At 44.8% G+C, this 26,309-nt stretch overlaps 1 protein-coding gene across 1 annotated transcript in view; it reads right to left on the bottom strand.

The window, feature by feature from the left end:
* Positions 1–26,070, bottom strand: part of HAO2 (hydroxyacid oxidase 2) — a 32,022-nt gene extending 5,952 nt beyond the window's left edge. Inside the window, exons 1-5 of the mRNA XM_044239017.1 lie at positions 25,967–26,070; positions 8,925–9,063; positions 7,085–7,236; positions 4,625–4,908; positions 3,114–3,323 (exon numbers count right to left, since the gene is read on the bottom strand). Coding sequence (XP_044094952.1) covers positions 3,114–3,323; positions 4,625–4,908; positions 7,085–7,236; positions 8,925–9,055 — 777 coding nt within the window. The 5' untranslated portion in view covers positions 9,056–9,063; positions 25,967–26,070. The remainder of the gene's footprint in view (positions 1–3,113; positions 3,324–4,624; positions 4,909–7,084; positions 7,237–8,924; positions 9,064–25,966) is intronic.
* Positions 26,071–26,309: the final 239 nt, after the last annotated feature.

Here is a 26,309-nt window from a genome sequence, read left to right as displayed (position 1 = left end):
GAGATCCTTTGGGTGACTGAGCAGAATATGAAATCAGGGAGGAAAGAACTTTGTACTCTAATTTACAAGTGGAGGAGAACTGAATACATTTTAGACTTACATGTGAGAACTGGTAAGAATGCATGCCCAGATAAGGGTATTTTTATAGCCCCACCATGGTATTATTTGGAATATTTCGATGATGTTGAGAAAAAGAAATAAACATATCTGTGTAAATTCTTACAGTAAGCTAGATTGGATGATGGGGCTGATGGAATTTGAGAAACGGACCAGGGAGTGAATTTTAACCTAGGGTCCAGTATTGCTTTAGAGTTTCTTTCTATAGGTCACGATAGGACATTCATTAGAGCCTTCTGGAAACAATAGCTAGATGACCCATTCTCCAGGTCCCAGGAAGAAATACAGGAAGTATATGGAAACTTCTAGAGATGGGAACTGCCAAGAGTTATACCCCTCACAGGGAGGAGTCTGCGGTGAGAGAAGTGAGGCATTGGCCTCCGGCACAAAATTTAAGAAATGCCGAAACACTCAGATAATTAACTTTTTAATACTGTCAAACTTTGACCAGTGAGCTGTGGGTGCTTGTTTTTATAAGTAAGTTTTTATTGGATCTGGGGCCAGGTTGACAGTGAGGCAGGTTCTTTGAGTGTAGGGACAGATCCCATCTTTCTTTAAAATGTTGATATTTTGTTCACCATGGAATTTTTTGCATTGATTTAAATTTTTTTAAAAGTGTCTTTAACTATTATTTACCTTACTAAGTTTGTCTGGCACCTTCTCAAATTCTGAGCCAGAGGTACCTGTCTAGCTTCACACCAGTCTTGGCATTGTCCCCAGATGACATTGGGTGGGTTTGTTGTTAAGTCAGATGGCTTGGGAGAATGACATGTTGATCAGCATGATGGGGAACGAGAAATTCTCTCTCTGAGTCCTGCCTTTGCCAACAGTCATTCTCTACTGAGGAAACACAGTGGGGAGCAATTACTCAGCCTCTTTCTCCATGTATTACTCAGTCCTCCCCCCAAGGGAACAAGACTAGCTAAACTGATTGGTGAGAGAGAGAGAGAGAGAGCCAATTGCTAATGTTTCATAGAGTTATTTCGAGAGTCAGCATTCTACTCTTTTTGCTACTTTCTGGTGGTGGTCTCTTTTTTGCTTTCTCTTCCTACCCATAGGACTGCTCAGGACCTGCTATACTTTTTTGCAACCTGTTCTGCCAATTTCTGGGTGTGTGGAGGTGGCCTGTGGGCATCCTCGGAGGAGTCAGGTGAGAGAACTAGCATGTGCTCTGCATATCTACTTTCTCCTGGGGTCACAGGTCAAAATTTGGCATGGGAAGTAGGATGCCGGACTGTTCCCTTCAATCAGCTCTTATGGAGAGCTACAGTAAAGTGCCCCTTATCCTCCAACTGGGCTTGTTACTCTGTGCCTGGTGGGTCGGGGGGAAGGGGCAAGTCTTTAAAAAAAAAATGAGAGAAGTGTATACATTGAAATGAAATTATGTTCTTAATGTATTGACAAAGAGAAGAGTTACAGAACAGTATGTAGCTTTTCAAACCTAACGTGTCATCTTTGCATTAAGAAGTTGATCAAAAAACAATTCTCAAAATATTGTCATTAATGATAATCATGAAATTAGGGTGTTTTTTTTTTAAAAAAAGATTTTATTTATTTATTGGACAGACAGACATCACAAGTAGGCAGAGAGGCAGGCAGAGAGAGAGAGGGGGGCAGGCTCCCCACTGAGCAGAGAGCCTGACTCGGGGCTCGACCCCAAGACCTCAAGATCATGACCTGAGCCAAAGGCAGAGGCTTTAACTCACTGAGCCAGCCAGGTGCTCCTCTTTATTTTTTTTAAAAAAGATTTATTTATTTTTATTTTTAGAGAGAATGATAGAGAGGGAGAGAGAGAGAGAGAGAAAGAGAGACCATGAGAGGGAGGGGCACAGGGAAAGGGAGAGAGAATCCCAAGCAGACTCCATGGGGAGAGCAGAGCCTGCTGTGGGGCTCAATCCCACGACCCTGAGACCACGACTCGACATGAAAAAAAGAATCAGAAGCCCAACCCACTGCATCACCCAGATGTCCCCACCCCACACTTCCTTTTTCTTAGAATGAATCAAGTAGTGATAGAAGAATCTCTTGGAGAATATAAGCTATATATCTCCAGGAAAATTAAACTCCCATCCAAGTACTAACCAGGCCCGACCCTGCTTAGCTTCCAAGATCAGACGAGATCGGACGCATTCAGGGTGGTATGGCTGTAGACTACAGGAAAATAAATCAACAATTAGTTCCCACTTAAAGATTCTTTCCTTGCCTGCCTCCTCTTCATTTGTAATGGACCCAAATTCAAAAGAGAGGGGGATGGGGTGCCTGGGTGGCTCAGTGGGTTAAGCCTCTGCCTTTGGCTCAGGTCATGATCTCAGGGTCCTGGGATCAAGCCCTGCATCAGGCTCTCTGCTCAGCGGGGAGCCTGCTTCCCTCTCTCTGTCTCTGCCTCTCTGCCTGCTTGTGATCTCTGTCTGTCAAATAAATAAATAAAATCTTAAAAAAAAAAGATAGGGGGAAAATCACAGACTGTCATAGATTTTTAGAGAAGGATTCATATGGCATTTTTCGGTTTGTTTTACTTTGAAAGATGATTATTTATTTGTTTAAGTGAGGTACTGCTCCTTCCCAGGATGTGTCATATGAGAAAACATGTTGTCACACTCCATGCACACAGGCAATCTTTAAGCTGAATGCTTTCCCCAGAAGGCAGGAGACCTCAGTGTCTTTGGAATGTCTCTCCCAACTGTGTGAACTTGGACAAGTTATGTAACATCTCTAAGCTCTAGGATCCCCATCTGTAGAAGAGTGAGGATGATATATGTCTTGCAGGTCGGTTGTGAGATTTAGAGATGATATATGTGAAGTTTGTAAAAATGAGCTGATACACACTAGGTTGTTAATAATTAAAAATTCTTGCGATTACCAGCATATGTGATCAGGGAGAGGGGAGTGTAGGCCAAAGCGCACAGAGTACCATGCTGTAAGCACGTGCACATGCATGTGCGTGCACACACACACACACACACACACACACACCCCTCTGAAGTTACCCTACTCACAGAAGCAGGAACGTCATCAAGTTGCCGCCCGCCATGGTTGGAAACAATGACGCCATGGACATTGTGTTTCACAGCTAACTCTGCATCCTCTTTCGTCAAAATCCCTTTAAGGATGATGGGCAATCGAGTTAGGCTCTGAAGCCAGGTGATATCATTCCAGCAGAAGGATGAGTCAATGGGGGACATCTGGAAATAAGGCGTTGTATGTCTCTGTGGGGAAGAAAGAAGAACCTTAGACCTGAGCTCCTTTAGGATTGTTTGATCCATTCCTAAACGAGACCCATTCAGATAGCCACATTTTATAAGCCTCAAAAGAGGAGTAACAAAACCACTGACCCTTCCAGCTCCTTTTCCTAACAGAATTTGTGCAAAAAGAATGAACTATCTCAACTGCTCATTCATTAATCATTAATTGTGTCCCTGCTATGCCAGGATCTGGGGACACAAAGACAAATAAGACACAGTCCCTCCTTTATTTATTTTTTTTTAAGTTCAGTTATCCAACATAGAGTACATGATAAGTTTTTGATGTAGTGTTCAATGGTTCATTAGTTGTGTGGAAAACCCAGTGACTCAGTCCCTATTCTCAAAGAACTCGGATTTCAATAAGCGAAGGGGATAAACAAAAGCATTTATAGGCTGATATAACATGTTATGCTTGAGATATGCCCAAGCTTAGAAGAACTAAGAAATACTTGATGATCCTGAATCAGATACTACCTTATATCTAACCTTGGCTCACCATGTGAATCAAATACCCGTAAATCCCAACGTGCTTCTGGAATCTGAGATAAGGATTCCAAAACTTCAAGGCTAATTTGTGGTTAATGAGTAGAACTGTGCAGTCGCTTGAGTGTCACAGCCACCCACTGGCTGAAAAGGCTGCTATCATTATCTCTAGCCTAACTGAGGGCCCCAGTGTTATCATGACTTTCTCTCTCTGGGGCACTCCATCCCATCTGACTGCAGGATTTTAAGGGGGCAGTAGCCTTTTTCACCTATTTCAGTCACCTATTTCACCTATTTCAGAGATTCCAAACAAGGGTGGTGCAGCTCCAGGAAGGAGTTCTCAAGGCAGCAGGGGGAGGGGCCTGGACTGGCTACACTCTGTGGACCAGTCACCTGATCTGTGAGCATCCTCTTCAGGAGATCAGTTTACTTAAATGTGCCATCCAGAATTATCATTTTCTAAGTGTCCCACAGCGTAGACAATGTTGGAAGAACTTGATGATTTCCTCTCCTATGCCATGGAAAATTCCTTCCCATAGCTTTCCTATTTCTCAGCACCCAGCTCTGGCAGAGCAGCACTAGCTCCAGGAGTGAGGACATTCTGTGTCATCTCCAGTTCACCTGATAGCTCTGGGGAGCAGGGGCCAGTTCTGCTTTTTGAACCATGACCCCTACAGTGTCTGGCAAGAGTAGGCACTCAGTGGCTTTTTGTGGCAAGAGGGAAGGGAGGAAGGAGAGGATGTATGTCCTGTCATGCCGGCCCATCGGATCTGCTCTCCTACCTCCTTTGGCGAGCGAAGGTCTTTCAGCAGTAAGTTCCTCTGTAAGTCTAGTTGGTTTCGAAAGTCACATCTCCTGTTGCCCATTTTGGGTGTATCCACAGTGATGACCAGAGCTTTGAAACCCAGGGCTTCAGCCCTCTGGACCAGCTGTTTGTTGAGCTGCCGGTCTGATGTTGCATAGAGTTGGAACCACTTGAGGCCCCTGGGGGCAGTAGCCACAATATCTTCAAGGGAGCAGCTGGCATAGGTGCTGATGACGTAGCAGATCCCGGCCGCTTGGGCAGCTGCAAAGCAAAAGGCACAGCTCAGGTTGGAGGTAGGGGTGGGGCTCTGGGCTGGGCTGAGATGCCCTCGGAGTCTGTGCCACCTCTGACCTGTTTGTACTGGAAGGGAAGACAAAGCTTGACCTCACTCCGTTTTCCACTGGGGCAGAGGGCATAGGGGAGCATTCGGTCAGCCTGGGAGGCCCCTGCTATATAGCCCGTCTTCCAGACTCTGTCAAGATCCCCAGCTGGAGGGGTCCTTTAGTCCCCAGGTTGCTCTTGGACATGCTGCCGCTTTCAGATGGGAGAATGGGCTGCTCGTGAACTTGTGAATGATGCAGAAGGGAACTCAAGAGGACAAAGGGTGAGGAACTGTAATGCCAGTGGAGAGGACTGAACTCTGCACTGGAGAAAACATGGTATCTGAGTTAGAAGAGTGCTCATTCTACTTAGCTGTGTGCCTTGAGTCTCTCATTTTCTTCTTCTGTGAAATGGAGCGAAATGACAATACCTATCTTATAAGGTTGCTGAGAGATTAAACAAGGTACTAGATTTGGAAGCATTTTTATGTATTTTATTTATTATTATTATTTTTTAAGTAGGGGCTGGTGGGGAGCTCACGATCCTGAGATCAAGACCAGAGCAAAGATTGAGTTGACGCTCAACTGACTAAGCCACCCAGCTGCCCCTGGAAGGGTTTTTAAAATTCCTAAGTGATGTGCTGTACACAGGCTTAGTGACAACAAGGTTGCCGAGGATGATGGCAACAGTGATGTTGACACTCACTGCCTACTGTGATCGTTGTTTTCAGCAAGATTCTCCACTAGGTCAATGTCACTACTGTTCCGCAAGCCATGAGCCAAGAACCTGGCCTAATCAGGATTTAATATTTTCAACTTCCAACATCAACAGGAGATACCCCATTCTTCGGACACACTACAAAAACACGATATGTCCCACCACGAAGATTTAGTGAAGCAGTCATAGTTCTCCAGGATATTCGTATTTTAGCCTAGCCAGACTTGGCTCCTAACCAGCCACTTGGAACTCCAGAATCCTTGGATTCATTGCTTCCTGTTTCACGGAGTCCAAGAAAAAGATCCCAGGGAAGTCCTAGGGAACCTGCAAATAAAATATTTCCTAGATGTGACCTAGAGTGAAGATTATAAAGGGAGGGGGCGCCTGGCTGGCTCAGTCGTTAAGAATCTGCCTTCAGCTCAGGTCATGGTCCTGGGGGCCTGGGATCGAGCCCCACATCGGGCTTCCTGCTCGGTAGGAAGCCTGCTTCCCTTCCTCTCTCACTCCCCTTGCTTGTGTTCCCTCTCTCACTGTGTCTCTCTGTCAATACATAAAATCTTAAAAAAAAAGATTATAAAGGGAGTCACAGGACTATTTTCAGACCCTCTCCTCTTCCTTCTCTTCTCATTATTTTTTGGAGCAGAAGGATAAGGGAAGAGAATAACGGGCTACTTGGAAGGAGACATACGCAATAAGAAACTTTTTGTCATGTAAGATGACAGTCAGGGTGCCTGGGTGGCTTTGTTGGTTAGGCATCTGTCCTCAGCTCAGGTCATGATCCCAGGGTCCTGGGACTGAGCCCCACAATCAGGCTCCCAGCTCAGCAGAGAGTCTGTTTCTCCCTCTGCCTCTGTCTCGTCACCTTACTTGTGTTCTCCCTGTCTCTCTCCCTCTCAAATGAGTAATAAAATCTTAAAAAAAAAAAAAAAGTGACAGTCAGTCAAGGAGGCGGGAAATGTGACATATGGTCAGGAGCACCTGCCAGGGGCTTTGTTAGGACTTCATGTCACGACCCTCTCCTCATCCTAAATTCAGAGACTTACCATTCTGCCCCAGCCCTGGCCCATGAGGGGTCAGGTCAAAGAAAGCTCTATCCTTGAAGCCACCCTGAGAACACCTTTCCCCACAGACAGTAAGTGGCCTGCATCCCTTCTTTGCAGGATGGCCTGCTTGATTTCCACATCTACTCCTCTGAAGCCGCCCTGTCTAACCATTAGTTATGAAGGAAATGGATGTTTTCTCATTCTCAGATGAAATGTTATGCAAATATCCCTCCTCAAGCCCGACCAGATTGCTATCCCTAAGCTCCTTCTGGGAGAAATCCCGCCATTGTTCTGAAGGACACCAGCACCCTTCAGGACCCCTGGGAGGGGAGCCTCGAGGGGCAGCTGGGTCATACCTCTGGCTGTGCTCATTTCTCCATCTGGCCAGACGAGGCAGTGGAAACCCGTGGGCGCGATGCAAATGGGGGCCGTGATCTCCTCCCCTTGGATTGTGGTCCGGGTGTCCACCTCTCGCACATCTCTCAGGTACCGGGGGCGAAGGCGGATTCTGTGCTCAGAAACAAAGATCTTCCATTAATGGCCTTATTCTCCAGCATGCAGCTGCCTGGGACTGAGGCCTCCAGATTCGGGTGTGTAGGTCTACTCCAGACTGGGTCGCGAGAAACTGTGGTGGGTCAATTGGCTGATTAGGCTACATAGACCGACTTTCCTTCAGAAAGCCTTTCCCAATACCCTGGCCCTCATTAACCCCTCTTTCTCTAAACCTCCAGTGGACGTGTGGTCCATACAGCGTCCGGCTCTGACACAGGTCTGTGTCTTTGAGTCTTGCCTTCCTGAGCAGACTCAGTGCTTGCAGGCTTTGACTGATTGCCATAATGAGGATCAGAAAAGAGAATAAGCAGGAAGGAGTTCTAGGCTCTTCCCTCACGGGTTAGAAACAAGTCTCCACTGATGGAGGACAAATCCCAGAGAATAATCACGGTGGGGGCTTGTTTTGTTTAGTTTTGTTATTTTGGTGTTTGCTAGAGGCTAATTCATTTGACGATTGGACTTAAGTACTGCTTTAGAAAAGGGTAGGGGAAGTCACAAATAGTAAATATATAAAACACACTTTTAAGTCCAATAGAGACTTAGTCTCAGGATCCAAAAATGCTTGTTTTTCACAAAATATTATTATTCCTACACACAAATGTGGAAAGGTTTTGCTAGATATATTGTTTGTACAAACTTGGGGAAGATGCAGACTTCATCTGTGAAATGGGAGAAATAATCCAAATTTCTTAGTTGTCTTATGAAGGCAAAATGAGCCAAAGCAAGTAAGGGGTCTAGTATAATTCTGAACAAGTATGAAAATGCCGAACTTAGTATTCACCTTGTATCCCATTTTTCTGTTTTCTCCTCACCTCTCTTATTACAAGGGGCAGCAAACTTTTTCTGTGAAGGGTCAGAAAGTAAATATTTTAGACTCTGTGGACCATGCAGTCTGTCACATTGACTCAGATCTGCTGCTGCGATGCAAAAGCAGCCACAGACAGTATGTAAATGACTGACCATGGCTGGTTCTAATAAAACTTTATTTATAAATACTGAAGTTCACATTTCATATAATCTTCACCTATAACAATTTATCATTCCTTTTTTGATTTTTTTTCAATCATTTAGAAACAGAAAACAAAAATTCTTAGCTTGTGGACCATGCGGACACAGGCAGTGGGCCTGCCATGGCCTGTGGGCTCTTTTCCACCCTGTGCTGTACCTGCTGCTCTTCCAGCCCAGCTCTCCTTTGAAATCAGCCTCCTTTCATCCTTAAGAGTCTTTGGGTCTCCACATTTCTTGTGTCCCCTCTCCCAACAGACATTATCCCCTTCAAGCCAGAAGTTTAGGAACTCAGGAGATTTAGGCCTACTCTGCCGACTTCTCCTCCCCTCCCAGGTGACCCTGGACTCTTGTCCTGTCTTGTTAGGTGCCAGAGCTGCTGGGATGCAGAGGGAGGTTGACTCATGCTAGTTCTGCAGAGGCACAAAGATAAACTCTTTCTCCATTCATCCTCTTGTTGGCCACATGCCTCCACCCACCCCCAAAACCCGCCAAACCCAAAACAATAACAACAAAACCCATGAATTTATCTTGAGTACTCTATGTTCTTTGGAGGCAGAGAGCTGGGCTGCTACCTTCCAAGGACCCCTCACCCAGTGCACCTTAGCTTAACAATAGAAAGGATACAGAAGACCAGACCTTTTAAATGCTGCGATGTTATCATCCCGGGTGAAGCATTCATCAGATCCTCCTTCAATAAAATCCCAAGTTGACTTAGATAGATGCTCCTGGGCATAAGCCTGAAAATCTGTCAAACACACCAAGGGCATTTCTGGACCTTCAAAGGAAAAACCAAAACCAAACAAGACACTGAGGTTACGTCAGATGTAGAGGAGAGGGTAAATATGGGGGCTATGTCCTGAAGCTGTTTGGATTCAACATTAACCCCCCTGCATTCCTTATCCCTGGAGGCAGAGCCAAAGATGCTTATCCCTGCGCTTCCATTCTCCTGCCCCCATACCCAAATGCTGATTAGCTGGTCTTCTAAATATCCCTCATGTTTATCCCCTCATCTCTACAATTCACGGCCTCAGATCGAGTTGAGGCCCTGCCACCTCTTATAAGATTATTACAAAAATGTCTTCTCTCTGTCTCTGAGCCTCCATATTCACTCTCTAGCTGTTCTCCCTCGAGCTTCCTGGATCTTTCTGAAATGTGGGTCTGATCAAATGCCCCTTTCATGGCATTCACAGTTTTCCTGGACCAGCTCCTAATGGTCTTACCAGCTTCATTTCTGGGTGGCTTTTCCTTGTCATTTGAGGCACTACAAGTGTTTCCTGAACATTCCCAAGGGCTGTTTCCTACCTCTTCACCCTTTGCAGGAGGAGATCATCAGGCTGGGAAAATTGGGGCTGAGCTGATATGATTACCTGGGAGTTCCTGGGAATCTCTAGAATGGGTTTCCTGGGGCTCTGGTTGGTATCAGAGAGAAACTTATAGACTTTGACTCCTTGGCAAGGACATTGAACATATTCACTTTGAGACCAAGAAAACAGCATATGTGTGACCTCCATTCATTCCCCACCCCCAAACCAAAGTAGATCTGGAGCTTGGTACTTTTGGTATGCCCCTTGCTCCACCTAAAGATGAAAGAGAGCATGGTTCGGGGATAGATCTGTCTAGTGGGGGCAAAGGGAGTGGGGACCCTAGCTACAGAGATGCCGAAGGCACGTGTTGCAGCCGAGGACAGCATGTGGAACTCCTGCAAGAGAGGATTCGAGCAGGAAAGGGTGAGAATCTAGAGTCCAGAGTGTTGGGCATCTCCCTGGCAGCAGGCAGTGGGGTGAAAATTAGCCAGAGGCTGTGAGCAGAAATGGAATGATTTTTAAGTCATTGACTGAGGGACAGGAATAAGCTCCAGGATCTAGGGCTTCAAACGTGAATGGGCTGGCTCCTCTAACGAACACAGGGGCCAAGGAGGCCAGAGGAAATATGGAGTGTCGGGGATCTTGGTGGGGATAAGGATGGGCCAGAACTGGTGGAGGGAATCCAGGGCCATGCTGGAATCTAGTCAAGTCCAACAGAGAAGTGACTCCAAACACCTTCCCAAGGAACTGAGCAGAAAGAAGTTATGGCAGAGCCCTTGGGATGTGCAGGGAAGAATCTGGAGCACAGCCACAGAGCTTTTTATAGGCAATGCACTTTGTCAGTGAGTAGGCAGGGAGTTACTGAGGTGCTGAGTTGACTTTGACAAGGTAGAGCAACCATGTCTAATTTATCTCATTCCTGCCAGACCCTTCAAGTCTCAGGGACTTTGGTCGAATGTGTTTCTCATTGTAGTTACCCATCAGTATCGCAATCACTGATTTAAACCTCTGTGTGCCTAAGAGTTAACATACCAGGCTTGAGAATGCTACCCCTTGAGAGACCTGCTTGCAAAGTGGAACCTCAGTTGGAGTCTGGGAACATGGACTTCAAGAAGGTTCCCACTACTCTCTGATAAGAATGGCATGGCCCACTGGTCTAAATTGTACAAACAACGTGGTGTATGCTGAATGCCTGCTTTCCCTCTGAGGGTCTAGAATTCGGGCATGGGTGTGGCAGAGAGGGTCAATATGACCAGCCCCCCAATAAAAGGCTTTGGGCAATGAGTCTCTAAAATGACCCTCCATGGTGGTCACAACATGTTGTCACACATGTCACACATGTTGTCACAACACATGGTTGGAGGGATGAAGTGCATCCTTTGTAATTGCACTGGGAGAGGACGCTTGGAAGCTTATACCTGTTTCCCTCTAGATTTTGCCCCATGAGCCTCTTTCCTGTGCCAATTTTGCTTCTCATTCTTTCTCTGTAATTAGTCATACCCTCAATGACATGCTATGTCCTATGAGTCTCCCTAGGGAATCCCTGAATTGGGACCCTCAACACGCTTTATTTTGTTTTCATGGGGTTTTTAAAAAGATTTTATTTATTTATTTGGCAGAGAGCACAAGTAGGCAGAGCAGCAGGCAGAGAGAGAGAGGGAGAAGCAGGCTCCCTGCTAAGAAGTCCCTTCTTAGCAGGGAGCCCCATGAGGGACTCGATCCTGGGACCCTGGGATCATGACCTGAACTGAAGGCAGATGCTTAACCAACTGAATCCCCCAAAAGCCCCCCAGCATGCTTGCTATCCCCAGGCATTAGGATGGTATGTGACAGCTGTTCACGAATATTCATTATTTGAATGTAACATTCCCCTATCTGTCATTTCTGTGTTGTTGGTTGAGAATTCTCCACCAGGTTTCTACTTCCAATGTCTCAACAAATCTCCATCTCCTGGAAACTGCTTGGAAATAAATAGCCCAGAATCTTTGTATACACCAAACATTTTATTACCATGTTTCTATTTAACATTTCTTTTTCTGTCTACTGTTTCCTTTCTACTTCCCTGCGAAGTAGACAGAGAAGTCATTAGTGTCTTCATTTTGCATTTGGAGAGACTGTGGCCTAGGATATTGAATAACTTGTGAAAGATCAGGCAGTAAATTGTGACAGCGGAAGGCTCAGAGTCACGTCTTCTGGTAGCCTCTAAAGACAGACATTTTCTTTTTTCGATTTCATGGTGTAGAGCAGAATAGTTGGTTGACATTAATCACTTGTTTCATTGAATTTAAAAGAATTTCAAGGGTGAAATAGAATTTCAAAGGGTGAAAATATAATTATGCATTTTTGTGTTTTTATATCTTTTTAAAGTACTGAGCCCAGTGGATTTTTATCAGAGGTCCAATATGAGGCCTCTAATTGAACAGAAGGCAACTTCATTGTTCAAAGCCTTCCCCACAAGTGGAAGGGAGACTTAACAGTATATGTTTTTATGTGTCTCAGTGTGATCCATACCAGACTTAAAACCACCAGGAATTCAAGGGAGGATCCAAGTTATCAAGTGGTTTTCTTGTATTCCCATTTTTATTAATCTCCGCTGCAGTATTTTTTCTTCTTTTCTCCTCTATCTCAACCACCCAAGAGAAAGAGAAAGTGGAGAAAAGGATAGAAAGGATAAAAGTCTTTTGTAAGAACTTTAGCTTATTGTCGGCCATTTATTTTCTTCAGGCATTTTGTCTCTTGGTTAAAAACGGTGAGGCATGACTAGCATACGGGAGATGAGAAAGTTCAAACATAAGAGCAGAGGACATTCAGGTACACACTGCTCATGACTGAAGGTCAAGTAGTTTTCTCTGACTGAGAGAGAAAGAACGACAGAGACTATGACCAGTGGGCATTTCAAGGCAGATCTTTTCTTCGAGATTGCCATTTGTTCTAATGCAATTAGGCTAAGTAAACAAGTTATCGGTCTTTGAAGATTTTAAAAGACTCGTAATTCATGGTGGTGTCACTTTAGGAATCTGGTTTATCAGAGCTTCCACTTGTGTGAGAAACCCCTAGGTGTTCTATAAAAAATGTCAGGGTGGAAATCACAGGGCAGGTCGCTGAGATACAAGGGGGGAGCAAAGGCTGCTTTGGAGGACCCAGCTCCAGGTGCAAGTGCTTGATGATGAAAGGTGGTGTCCTTGAAGACCCTCTGGCCTGGTCCCCTGGGAACTTATGCCAAATTTCTCAATGGAGTGGGAGAGATAACATCAAGGCTATACTTTGGGGACCTTGTCTGAGAGATTACACTGTTCAAGGTTGGCAGAAAGTGCTTTAATCACTGCATGTGGGGTGACAGCCTCAAGGAGAGTGGCTGCAAAGCCTACGGCCATCACCATAGCAACGGTAGCATTGGAAGGGGAGACAAGACAGCAGGAGGAGGCCCTGGTAGTAGAATGTGTGGTGGCAGAGGGAGGGGGAGCCCAGGGCTGGGGCCACAGTCAGTGTCAGGACCAGAGAAGACATGAATTGGCAATGGCTATAACTGAGGCTCATGAGCTCCTGGAGAGTCCTCCAAATGGGGAGGAAAGGTCAGGGTAAAGGAGTTGGATTTCTAGAAACATCTGGTCAGATATCAGAGTGTCCGTAACATTCGGGTGGCCTAAGGAACCAAGGATTACATCTGTGTGGGAGCAAGGGAACAAGGGGCCCAGGGTGGGTCTGACAGACACCAGCCTCATTAAATGCTACGAGAATGGGCTTAGGTTTCTCTCAGCCCAGGGTCAGTTCTGGTTTTTCTCCTGAGCCCTTACACAGCATGAATGGAAGACTCAGGAACCTTCCTGGGCCACGACGGCCATTTAAAAAAAATCTTTATTCTGTTTCATGTAATAATCATCTCTCCTTTTCAGTCCACCACCCCTCCATTACTCCCATTAGCTGGTTTTCCTTTTTGGGAATTAAACTTCTCTTGACCTGTCGTCATATTCTACCATGAGACTGAGAATGTTCTGGTTTTTCAGAATCTCTTCTGCGGGAATGATGGGAAATGACTCGTGTCTTTGTTTTACCCCAGAAACTTTGTTTATCACAAGTTGAAGGTGTTTTTGAGGTTCTGAGAGGAAGCACATTTTTAGCAGGGATTTGCCTGGCCTGGAGCCATTGTGACCTAATTAGGTCATGAACTGCCCACTATCCCACCTCCTCAAGACTGCAGATCCTGCCCAGTGAGGATTAGAAGACAATAAGGGGGGGGGGACAAGATGGCGGGGGAATAGGAAGAGGCACCTTTTCAGCTGGTACCCCAAAGTGAGCTGATTACCTACCAAAAAACTCCGATCACCCATGAAATCAGCCTGAGATCAGAATTATACACGTCTGGATCTCTATAGGGGCAGAAGATGCCAGTGGCAGGTAAAGCGGAATGGGAACAGCGGATTGATATCGGAAGATAAACAAAAGGGGGAGGGAGCCAACAGAGGCGACCGGTGGGAAAGTAATACCCCAATACGAGCGAGAGTGCCCTGCGTCTGGGGACCAGCATTAACTTGGAGACTGGTTGAAAGCACTCCAAAAGAGCAAAGGATCGCGGGGGGAAATTGTGGGAATCGGGGTGGCTAAGGACAGGGGCTTAAGTCCCCGGTCCCAGACGGCCTCCCTGGAGCGGAGGCAGAGAGAGTGCGGCGGAGAAACCAGCTCCTGGTCCCTAAGCCGCCAGCGCGCCCCAGAGCGCGTGGGTTCCGGCTCCTGTGAGGGGATGGGAGCCGGGCCGGTTTGCAGAACGCGCACTAGCCCTACCACAAAGCACGTCCCTCAAGCTCCCCTGAGTTACAAAGGCCCGGCCGGCGCTCTTTGACCCGCGCCATTGTTTCAGAGCCTAAGCCGCGTGCCCGAAACTCTTCCCCGGACAGAGGCACGCAAAAGCCCAGCCTGCGGCTTACGGACCAGCGCCCCGTTGTCAGTGCCCCAGACGCGCGCCCGACCCACAGCCGCCTCTGAAAAGAGGTGCGCGCAAGCCGGGCACTCCCAGCCCCGGCCGGCGGCAAAATCTCAGTGTGCAATCGCTGCTTGGAACCTCTCTGGCGGTCGGGAGCTCCCAGACAGCCGCCAACTGCCTTGGCTTTGGGGACGAGCAAAAGATCCTGCGCCCCCAGGGTCTGCAACTTGGAACCTGCTCTGCCAGCGTCCAAGGGGGAATTTATTCAGCTTCTGCACCCAGACTGAGGCTTCTCTCTGAGACGGAGATCAGGGTGCGGTTTGATTTCTTCTAATACTACAAAAACCATCAAAGGCGGTCAAGGTGAGAGGGAAAAAAAGTGAACAAGCATAAAAACACCAGAGAACAAAAGCCTGAAAAAAACCAGTTTCCCCAGAGCCCACCCCCTTGAGGGGGGCGGGAGGACTCAACTCAGGAAACATCATTGACTGACAACCCACGTGGCAGGCCCCTCCCCCAGAAAACAAACCAAGAAAGAAAAAAAAAAGGACTACAAGAGAACCAACACTACTTCATAGGAAAACTTGTATTGTTCACTCATTTCCACTATTCCGGTTCATATATATATATATTTTTTTTACACATAGGTAATTTTTTTAACCTATTTACCATCACAGCGAGCTGTACAGTACATCAAATGCCATAATACCTTTCTAACCTGAACTTTTTGATACATACACCTATGTTTTTCTTTTGCATTTTTATTTTTTGAATTCCTTTTTTAAAATTTTAGTTTAGTTTAGTCTAGTATATTCCTGTTTATTTTTTTTTTAAAGATTTTATTTATTTATTTGAGAGAGAGACAGTGAGAGAGAGCATGAGCGAGGAGAAGGTCAGAGAGCGAAGCAGACTCCCCATGGAGCTGGGAGCCTGATGTGGGACTCGATCCCAGGACTCCAGGATCACGCCCTGAGCCGAAGGCAGTCGTCCAACCAACTGCGCCACCCAGGCGTCCCTTCCTGTTTATTTTTATCCTCTAATATTCATATAGAGTTAACTTCAAAGTAATCCCCTTTCCCCAATCAATACTACCCCTATAGGTAAACCAATTTTTAATCCCCTTTATCTTAGGAAAGTTGAGTCCTTTAACAAAGATCTCAAGATACATTTAGGAAGAATCAAAACAACCTTCCTTGCACACACTGAGAATTTATAAGAACTCTCCCATCTTCTTCCACCAGTGTATCTGTGTTTTTTGTGTTTGTCCTGATAGCATATAAATTTTAAACTTGTGGTTCTTTTTGACGAGGTTCTTTCTTTATTTGCATATATATATATATTTTTCTCTTGTCATATACTTGTATCAGTCTTTTTATCTCTTTTTGTTTGTCTACTTCATAAATCTTACCTTGGGGCCCATCTGGGCTGAACCTTCTCTTTCATCTTCCCTTTATTTCCTGTCTCTCTCTCTCTCTTTTCTTTTTCTTTTTCTTCTTTTCCTTTTTTTCTTTTTCTTTTTCTTTTCTTTTGTCTCTCGTTTGGGTGGGGAATCCTGATTGCTCAGAAGTGTTCCAGGGTGCACCTTGACTGCACCAGAGTTGATACATCCAGCTACATCTGTTCGGTCATCTCCCACCAAAATGAGTAGGAGGAGGAATGCCCAACAGAAGAAAAATACAGAGGATGGACCTTCTGCAACAGAGCTAATGGCTATCAACATAGACAATATGTCGGAAAGAGAATTCAGGCTAACAATTATCCAGTCAATAGCTAGGTTGGAGAAAGCCATGGACGACCAAACAGAATTGATTAGGGCCGAACTGAAAGTGACCAGACAGGATGTTCACAATGTTAGGGCGGAGCTTAAAGCTACCAGGGAGGAGGTTCACAATGCTCTCAATGACTTCCAATCCAATCTAAACTCTCTCAAAGCTAGGGTAACTGAGACAGAAGATAGAATTAGTGATCTGGAAGACAAACAGATAGAGAGAAAGGATCAGGACAAAGCCTGGAACAAACAGCTTAGAAACCTCGAAAACAGAATCAGGGAAATAAATGATGCCATGAAGCGTTCCAACGTCAGAATTATTGGAATCCCTGAAGGGGAGGAGAAAGAAAGAAGTCTAGAAGATATAGTGGAACAAGTCCTTCATGAAAATTTTCCGAATCTCGTGAATGAAACCAGCATTCATGTACTAGAGGCTGGACGGTCTCCACCCAAGATTATACATTCCAAAAAAACATCACGACACCTGATAGTCAAATTGAGGAATTATAATTGTAGGTATAATCTCTTGAAAGCCGCCAGAGCAAAGAGGCTCCTTACTTACAGAGGGAAGCCCATCAGAATAACGTCAGACCTGTCCACAGAGACCTGGCAAGCCAGAAGAGGCTGGAAAGATATATTCAGGGCACTAAATGAGAAGAACATGCAGCCAAGAATACTTTATCCAGCAAGACTGACATTCAAAATGGATGGAGAGATAAAGAGTTTTCAAGACCGGCAAGGCTTAAAAGACTATGCAACCACCAAGCCGACACTGCAGGAAATATTAAGGGGGGTTCTATAAAAGAGGAAAAATCCCAGGAATAGCATTGAACAGACAGTCTACAGAAAGAAAGACTTCAAAGGTAACTCAATGTCAATAAAAACTTATCTATCAATAATCACTCTCAATGTGAATGGCCTAAATGCACCCATAAAATGGCATAGGGTTGCAGATTGGATAAAACGACAGGACCCATCCATATGTTGTCTACAAGAGACCCATTTTGAACCTAAAGATACACTCAGACTGAAAGTGAAGGGATGGAGAAGCATCTTTCATGCCAATGGGACTCAAAAGAAGGCTGGGGTAGCGATTCTCATATCAGATAAATTAGACTTCAAACTAAAGACTGTAGTCAGAGATACAGAAGGACACTACATAATCCTTAAAGGCACTATCCACCAAGATGATATAACAATTGTAAATATCAATGCTCCCAATATGGGAGCAGCCAATTACTTAAGAAAACTGTTAATCAAGATAAAGAGTCATATTGATATGAATACACTAATTGTAGGAGATCTTAACATGCCTCTTTCAGAATTAGACAGATCATCGAAGCAGAAAATCAATAAAGAAACAAGGGCATTGAATGACACATTGGACCAGATGGACCTCATAGATATATACAGAACATTCCACCCTAAAACAACAGAATACTCATTCTTCTCAAGTGCACACGGAACCTTCTCCAGAATAGACCACATACTGGGTCACAAATCAGGACTCAACCGATACCAAAAGACTGAGATTATTCCCTGCATATTCTCAGATCACAATGCTTTGAAACTGGAGCTCAATTACAAGGAAAAGTTCCAAAGGAACTCAAACACCTGGAAGCTAAAGACCACCTCGCTTAAGAATGCTTGGATCAACCAGGAGATCAAAGAAGAACTGAAACTATTCATGGAAACCAATGAGAATGAAGACACTTCGGTCCAAAACCTATGGGATACAGCAAAGGCGGTCCTAAGGGGAAAATACATAGCCATCCAAGCCTCGCTCAAAAAAATTGAAAAATCCAGAACACACCAGCTGTGTCTACACCTTAAAGAACTGGAGGATCAACAACAAATCAAACCAACTCCACACATAAGAAGGGAAATCATCAAGATTAGAGCTGAGATCAATGAGGTAGAAACCAGAGATACAGTAGAACGTATCAATGAAACTAGAAGCTGGTTTTTTGAAAGAATCAATAAGATTGATAAGCCACTGGCTACACTAATCCAAAAGAAAAGAGAGAAAGCCCAAATTCATAAAATTATGAATGAAAAGGGAGAGATCACAACTAACACCAAGGAATTAGAAACAATCATCAGAAGTTATTATCAACAGTTATATGCCAATAAATTTAGCAACCTAGATGAAATGGATGCATTCCTGGAAAAATATAAACTACCAAAATTGAACCAGGAAGAAATCGACAACCTGAATAGACCGATATCTAATAACAAGATTGAATCAGTGATCAAAAACCTCCCAAAAAACAAGAGCCCAGGACCTGACGGATTCCCTGGGGAATTCTACCAAACCTTCCAAGAAGAAATAACACCTATTCTCCTGAAGCTGTTTCAAAAAATTGAAGCAGAAGGAAAACTTCCAGACTCTTTCTATGAAGCCAGCATTACCCTGATCCCCAAACCAGGCAAGGACCCTACCAAAAAGGAGAATTTCAGACCAATATCACTGATGACTATGGATGCTAAGATTCTCAACAAGATCCTAGCCAACAGGATCCAACAGCACATTAAAAAGATTATCCACCATGATCAGGTGGGATTCATCCCTGGGCTACAAGGATGGTTCAACATTCGCAAATCAATCAATGTGATACAACAAATTAATATGAGAAGAGAGAAGAACCACATGGTCCTCTCAATTGATGCAGAAAAAGCATTTGACAAAATCCAGCATCCGTTCCTGATTAAAATGCTTCAAAGTATAGGGATAGAGGGAACATTCCTGAACCTCATCAAATCTATTTATGAAAGACCCACAGCAAATATCATCCTCAATGGGAAAGAGCTTGCAGCCTTCCCATTGAGATCAGGAACAAGACAAGGATGCCCACTTTCACCACTCTTGTTCAACATAGTATAAGAAGTCCTAGCAACAGCAATCAGACAACAGAGAGAATTAAAAGGTATCCAAATTGGTAATGAAGAAGTCATACTCTCTCTCTTCGCAGATGACATTATTCTTTATATGGAAAACCCAAAAGACTCCACCCCCAAACTACTAGAACTCATACAGCAATTCAGCAACGTGGCAGGATACAAAGTCAATGTGCAGAAATCAGTGGCTTTCTTATACACTAACAATGAAAATACAGAAAGGGAAATTAGAGAATCGATTCCATTTACTATAGCACCAAGAACCATAAGATACCTGGGAATAAACCTAACCAAAGAGGTAAAGGATCTGTACTTGAGGAACTACAGAACACTCATGAAAGAAATTGAAGAAGACACAAAAAGATGGAAGACCATTCCATGCTCTTGGATCGGAAGAATAAACATTGTTAAAATGTCTATACTGCCTAGAGCAATCTATACTTTTAATGCCATTCTGATCAAAATTCCACCGGCATTCTTCAAAGAGCTGGAGCAAATAATCCTAAAATTTGTATGGAATCAGAAGAGACCCCGAATCGCTAAGGAAATGTTGAAAAACAAAAATAAAGCTGGCGGCATCACCTTACCTGATTTCAAGCTTTATTACAAAGCTGTGATCACCAAGACAGCATGGTACTGGCATAAAAACAGACACATAGACCAGTGGAACAGAGTAGAGAGCCCTGATATGGACCCTCAACTCTATGGTCAATTAATCTTCGACAAAACAGGAAAAAATATACAGTGGAAAAAAGCAGTCTCTTCAATAAATGGTGCTGGGAAAACTGGACAGCTATACGTAGAAGAATGAAACTCGACCATTCTCTTACACCGTACACAAAGATCAACTCAAAATGGATAAAAGACCTCAACGTGAGACAGGAATCCATCAGAATCTTAGAGGAGAACATAGGCAGTAATCTCTTTGATATCAGCCACAGCAACTTCTTTCAAGATACGTCTCCAAAGGCAAAGGAAACAAAAGCGAAAATAAACTTCTGGGACTTCATCAAAATCAAAAGCTTCTGCACAGCGAAGGAAATAGTCAACAAAACAAAGAGGCAACCCACGGAATGGGAGAAGATATTTGCAAATGACAGTACAGACAAAAGGTTGATATCCAGGGTCTATAATGAACTCCTCAAACTCAACCCACACGAAACAGACAAACACATCAAAAAACGGGCAGAAGATATGAACAGACACTTCTCCAATCAAGACATACAAATGGCTATCAGACACATGAAAAAATGCTCATCATCATTAGCCCTCAGGGAGATTCAAATTAAAACCACATTGAGATATCACCTTATACCAGTTAGAATGGCCAAAATTAACAAAACAGGAAACAACATGTGTTGGAGAGGATGTGAAGGAAGGGGAACCCTCTTCCACTGTTGGTGGGAATGCAAGTTGGTGCAGCCTCTTTGGAGAACAGTGTGGAGATTCCTCAAGAAATTAAAAATAGAGCTTCCCTACGACCCTGCAATTGCACTCCTGGGTATTTACCCCAAAGATACAGATGTCGTGAAAAGAAGGGCCATCTGTACCCCAATGTTTATAGCAGCAATGGCCACAGTCGCCAAACTATGGAAAGAACCAAGATGCCCTTCAACGGATGAATGGATAAGGAAGATGTGGTCCATATACACTATGGAGTATTATGCCTCCATCAGAAAGGATGAATACCCAACTTTTGTAGCAACATGGCCGGGACTGGAAGAGATTATGCTAAGTGAAATAAGTCAAGCAGAGAGAGTCAATTATCATATGGTTTCACTTATTTGTGGAGCATAACAAATAGCATGGAGGACAAGGGGCGTTAGAGAGGAGTAGGGAATTTGGGTAAATTGGAAGGGGAGGTGAACCATGAGAGACTATGGACTCTGAAAAACAGTCTGAGGGGTTTGATGTGGCGGGGGGGTGGGAGGTTGGGGTACCAGGTGGTGGGTATTATAGAGGGCACGGCTTGCATGGAGCACTGGGTGTGGTGAAAAAAATAATGAATACTGTTTTTCTGAAAATAAATAAGTTGAAAAAAAAAAAAGAAGACAATAAGAGATGCAAGGGACATCAAAGAGAGGGAGAGATGTGTGCCACCTGACACCGTAGCAGAATTTAAAACGAACCTAGGTCTTCTGTCTCTACATTCAGTGTTCTTGCTGACATAACAGGTGACTCTTGCAACTTCCCCTGGATACCCTGGCCATGGTCCCTGGATTCACTGTACCTTATTTGAGGACTAGCTTCTCATAAGGCTGCCAGGGGCACCTGGGTGGCTCAGTCGGTGGAGTGGGCAACTCCTAATCTTGTGGTTGTGAGTTTGAGCCCCATGTTGGGTGTAAAGCGTAATTACAAACAAAATCTTTAAAAAAAAAATCTAACTCTTCCAGAGTTTTATCTACGCTGGATTTCATCATTCCAGTTCCTCCTCTACTCCTTCTGACCCAACTTGGTTAACAGGTATCAACCAGAAAAGGCTGAGGTTGGAGGTAGAGCCCAAATGGGACCAGTGAACTGGTCAGTGGACTAGTGATGGCATCAGGCTGGGAGGCAGCCTGCTTTGGGGAGGTTATTGACCATTAGTCGGTACAAGAGGATAGGATAGGCAAGTTACTTCCTCTCCCTAGGCCTCAGTCTCTCATTTGAAAACTATAGGTTTTTATACACTTCCTTTTAATCTTTACCAGGTTTGAAGATTGGGCTGAGGTCCTTGGTGGTGGTGGTGGGGGGGGTGTCTTCTCATTCTGTGCTTCTCTGGCCGGTAAATGCAAAGACCTCATTTAAGTGAGGCTGTGTTACTAGTTCATCATTTACTTTGTGGCAGTAAAGTTCAGAACAGGGAACCAGCATATCCTTTGGACTTCTTTTCTAACATCAAGGAGCTGGGTACTCACAGCTTTCCTTCCCTCTTGCCCTCCAACCTTGAGGCCTCTCTCTCTGCAAGCTGCTCTGGTCCTCTCGTGCCACCTTATGCTTCAGTGCGGAACTGCTTGAGGGGTCACAGTACAGCTTCCCGTCTACAAGCGGGTGTGGGCTCTCATCCAACGTGTGTTCCCAGCTCCCAGACCCAGGGATTCCATCTCACTACATGTCTGTGCTTCTTCCTCCTTCCTCAGTTTATCCAAACCATTGGCTGATTTTCTTCCTCCCCCTCACCCCCGCACGGGAAGTCTTTCTTCCCTCTGCTTCCCTTTCCAGGATCTTTCCCATTTCTTTTCTCTTTTCCATTTGCAAACCAAAAATAGCTCCGTTGTGGTGAATGAGATTAGTTCTATGTAGTCTCTTGGGTTAAGAACACAAATGTTAAAAAAAAAAAAAAGTTATGATTCTTTACTTAAAGGGCCTCTGAATTCTCTCTTCCTCTAATTAAGCCAGGTTTTCCTCATTGTCCTCATTCATGAAAAATAAAAGAAGCTATGTATTACATAGTTTTCTGAGTTTTCAGTTTCGGCCTGTGACTAAGAATGCAACTGCATTGCTCTCTACTCTTTTGCATTGCAAATATGCCAATTTTCTGCTACTTTGCCCACCCAGTGGGTATTTCCAGTGACCTGGGAACCCCACCACTACTTTAATGGCATTCTTTCTATGGGAAAATATGTGTTGAGTTCCAAACAAATAACTTCCAAGTAGAGTCTTGGAGCACAGCCATGTTGTAAATTGCGCGCTTTCTCCGGGGGCGTTGGAGGCTGTTGAGGACATAGTGGGAGACCTTGATCCAAGTGCTCACATCGTGTTTTGAAAGGTTGGGGATTTCCCAGTTCTATTGAGCAGTGGAATAATTTGATTACACAAAGACCCTGGAAGACAGCATGATGGTCCCTTGATAATAAAATGACAATGAAATTGCAATCATTTATCAAGTATTTTATGATGTGCCATGAACCCTGTAGATCGTTTATGTGCATCCCTACTTCAACCCTTATAACAATTCCCAAACACAAATGTCATTATCCCCATTTCACAGGTGAGAATCCTGCAGTTTAGAGAGATTCGTTAATTAGTACTTTGCCCCCCATCACACATGCGGGGATATGTTCTGACTTCCACGGCCTGGTTCTTAAGTACCATGGAAAAAAAAAAAGCAAATGTATACAGCCAAGTGTGGTTTCTAGAAAGAGAGAGTTGGCATTTCAATGCCATGGGCATATGTAGCTTTGCTCGCCAACTTCCCTCAACAATCTGCACCTCCATGAGAAAGTAAGAAAATTTCCTTATTTGGCTGGTCATAAACAATAACCAGTTAAGTGATGAAGCAATCCTAGCAATCTAAAAGCACTCTTAAATACAGTATGCTATTGGATGCCTCCGGGGAGACAGTGATCCGAAAGCAGATGTGCCACAATCCCATCTTAGAGAGGAAAAAGTTAAAACCCAGAGAAGCCAGGGGAATTATGTGTATGCACACACGAGGAGAATAGCAAAGCCTGACCAGGAATCCTTCTGACTTGCTCTAGGTATAGTTGAGCTGGAATAGAGCATTAGTGGTGCCTTACGAGACTTTTGGGTCTCTATCTTGCAGGGTTGGGAGAACTGCATAAAGTGAGCTTGGCCAATTCCCACATAATCTAGGCTATTAGGAAAGGTGTCCCTGAGAGAGATCACTCCTCCTGCCTTTGCATTTGCTCAAACAGATGGCATGTTTGGAACAGACCTCACAGACTAATCTCCTAGCACGTCTCATTAGGCAATGACTCCAGATTGTCTTTCTGAAGGCCATTGCCTACAGCTGCTAATGATGTTCCCTAAGGTATTAATAGCTGAGGGAGTCTATGGAATCAAGAAGACAGACTCTCTGGGCACCTGGGTGGCTCAGTCGGTTAAGTGTCTGTCTTCGGCTCAGGTCATGATCCCAGGGTCCTGGGATTGAGCCCTGAATCAGGCTCCCTGCTCTTCGGGAAGCCTCCTTCTCCCTCTCCCACTCCCCCTCGTTATATTCGGTCTCTTGTCTCTTTCTCGGTCAAATAAACAAAATCTTAAGAAGAAGAAGAAGAGAAGGAGGAGAAAAAGAAGTGTGGGGAGGAAGAAGAGGGGGAGGGGGAGGGAGAGAAGAAGGAGAAGAAGAAGGAGGAGGAGGAGGAGGAGGAGGGGGAGGAGGAGGGGAGGAGGGGGAGGAGGAGGGGTGGAAGGGGAGAAGGAGGAGGAGAAAGACTTTCCTAAGGCCCACTTGGCTCAGACCTCAGCTCTGCTACCTGCTCCCCATGGTTGTGTGAAAAAAGATTCATGAAAGAAGAATATTAAGGCCTATCCCACAGGGCCCTTGGGGGGACTAAGTACTCCAGCCTACATGAAGTTCCTAGAACAGCGCCTTGTGTCAAAGAGTCCCCAGCAGATGGTGCTTCATTCATGGGCATTATTCCCTTTGCCGGCGACACGGGCATTCTCATCTGAGGCTCGGGAGCCTCAGTTCCGTGACTGCGTAATTTGGACCCTGTGTCAGGTTTACTCGTTAGTTTACCCAACACAATTTCCTGGGTACACACAGTTGGCCAGGAAGGCAGAGACCTTGACTGCTCATCATAGGCAGCCCCCAGGTGATAAGGGACAGGCAGCGCTCTGCCACCTGTTCTGGCCCATGGGCTCGGGGTGAAGTGATAGGTGTTAAATCCCAGGCCAGGAATTGAAGATGATGCATGACCTTCTTTTGGCTGCAACAGTGTGAGGGCCGTGCTCCCTGGAAGGCATAGCTGTGAGATAAAGACAGCTTTGGTCCCTGAATCACCATTTGGACAGGAGTAGCCCTGGGGATCAGCTGATTTTGTTGTGGCCGAGAAATAAATATTTATGAATTAACTTTTGGGATGCCAGTCTCTGCTCTCAAGAAGTTTACAGTCAAAGACAGACTTCAGTAGCTCATTCCCTGTCCGTTGTTATGGCATAGAGTTTAACAGGAGTCCTTTCCTGGGGGAAGCTGTCTGGGAATTTAGGAATATTCCCATTGTTTCTTGAGGAACACCCACAGATGATATCCTGCTCCATCTAGTTTAGACAAGCTCCAGTTCTCAGCTACCCAGAAAGTGAGGACATGACTACCTTATAGAGATCTTGAAAAATGAAAGGATTCTATAAAATGCAGAATAGCCTGGTGGTTAAGAGTAAAGTTTGGGGACTTTTGCTTCCTGTTTGGAGGTAAGAGAAAGCAGAAAGGCATTTCTCCTTCGATTCTATTTCAAGACTCTTTCTGTTTTGTTCCAGTGATCTGTGTGTCTATCTTTATAGCGATACCACACCAACTCCATCACCGTTCTTGGGCAGTTTCCTCCAGACTGATCTACAGATTCGGTCTGACCCAGTCACAATCCCAGAAGGCTCTGTACTGGAGAGGATTGTTAACTAGTTCCCTGAAAGCTTATTTTTCAAAGAAATAACCCCAGTCCAGTTGTTTGAGAAAAGTTAACTTCTTTGTCTTTTAGGAGTGACAGCCATGTCACTGATTTCTTCTGCCAGTGCTCAGGAAGCAATGGTCAAGTGACAGTGTACTTCCCCAAGGGCTGGAACTTTTCCCTCTTAAGGATGCCCATAAATATTCCATTGAGTGGTTTCTAAGACTTAACTTCGCTAGGCAAGAGCTTCTCTGTAGGGTCTTTGAAACAAAGCCTGTCTTTGCCAGTCCCTTCAGGGTGCTTTGACCTGTCTCTATACAGCCCTCTTTGGCCACATCTCTCCTCTTGAAAACTCACAATCAACACCTCTGATGCCCACACAGTCTCCAGTCTCTCTTCTAGAACTGCTGCCCCTTGGTCTGCTCCCCCTCTTCCAAGCACACAGAAAATGCCCAGGAACAAACCTGATGTTAGCGTCTTCCAGTCCCTGGGGAGAGTGGTGTCCAAAGGCAGCTGTGGAAATCCTGGCTCACTGCTGGACGTGGCAGGAAACCTAAGTTACTACCCAAAACTCCATGAGTTCATGGTAATAATTTTCCAGCTTGGAAGTAAATGAGCAACTAGGCCAGCACAAGGTTAATCTTGAAATGAACTTTGTGGGTTTTGCAAGGTCACTTCCAAATTTGAGCGAGTTCATTACAAAATGAAACTTCAGAATAAAATAGTTGCTTCTTTGCTCCCATGTCATATAGGTTCCCAGTTCATCAAAGATGGTTTCGGGAAGGGAGCAGGTGATCTCAGGTGGAG

The sequence above is a fragment of the Neovison vison genome, chromosome 2 (assembly GCF_020171115.1).
Source record: "Neovison vison isolate M4711 chromosome 2, ASM_NN_V1, whole genome shotgun sequence".
Taxonomy (NCBI): Eukaryota; Metazoa; Chordata; class Mammalia; order Carnivora; family Mustelidae; genus Neogale; species Neogale vison.
Note: the sequence above shows the minus strand (reverse complement) of the source record. Positions and strands in the feature narration are given on the sequence as shown.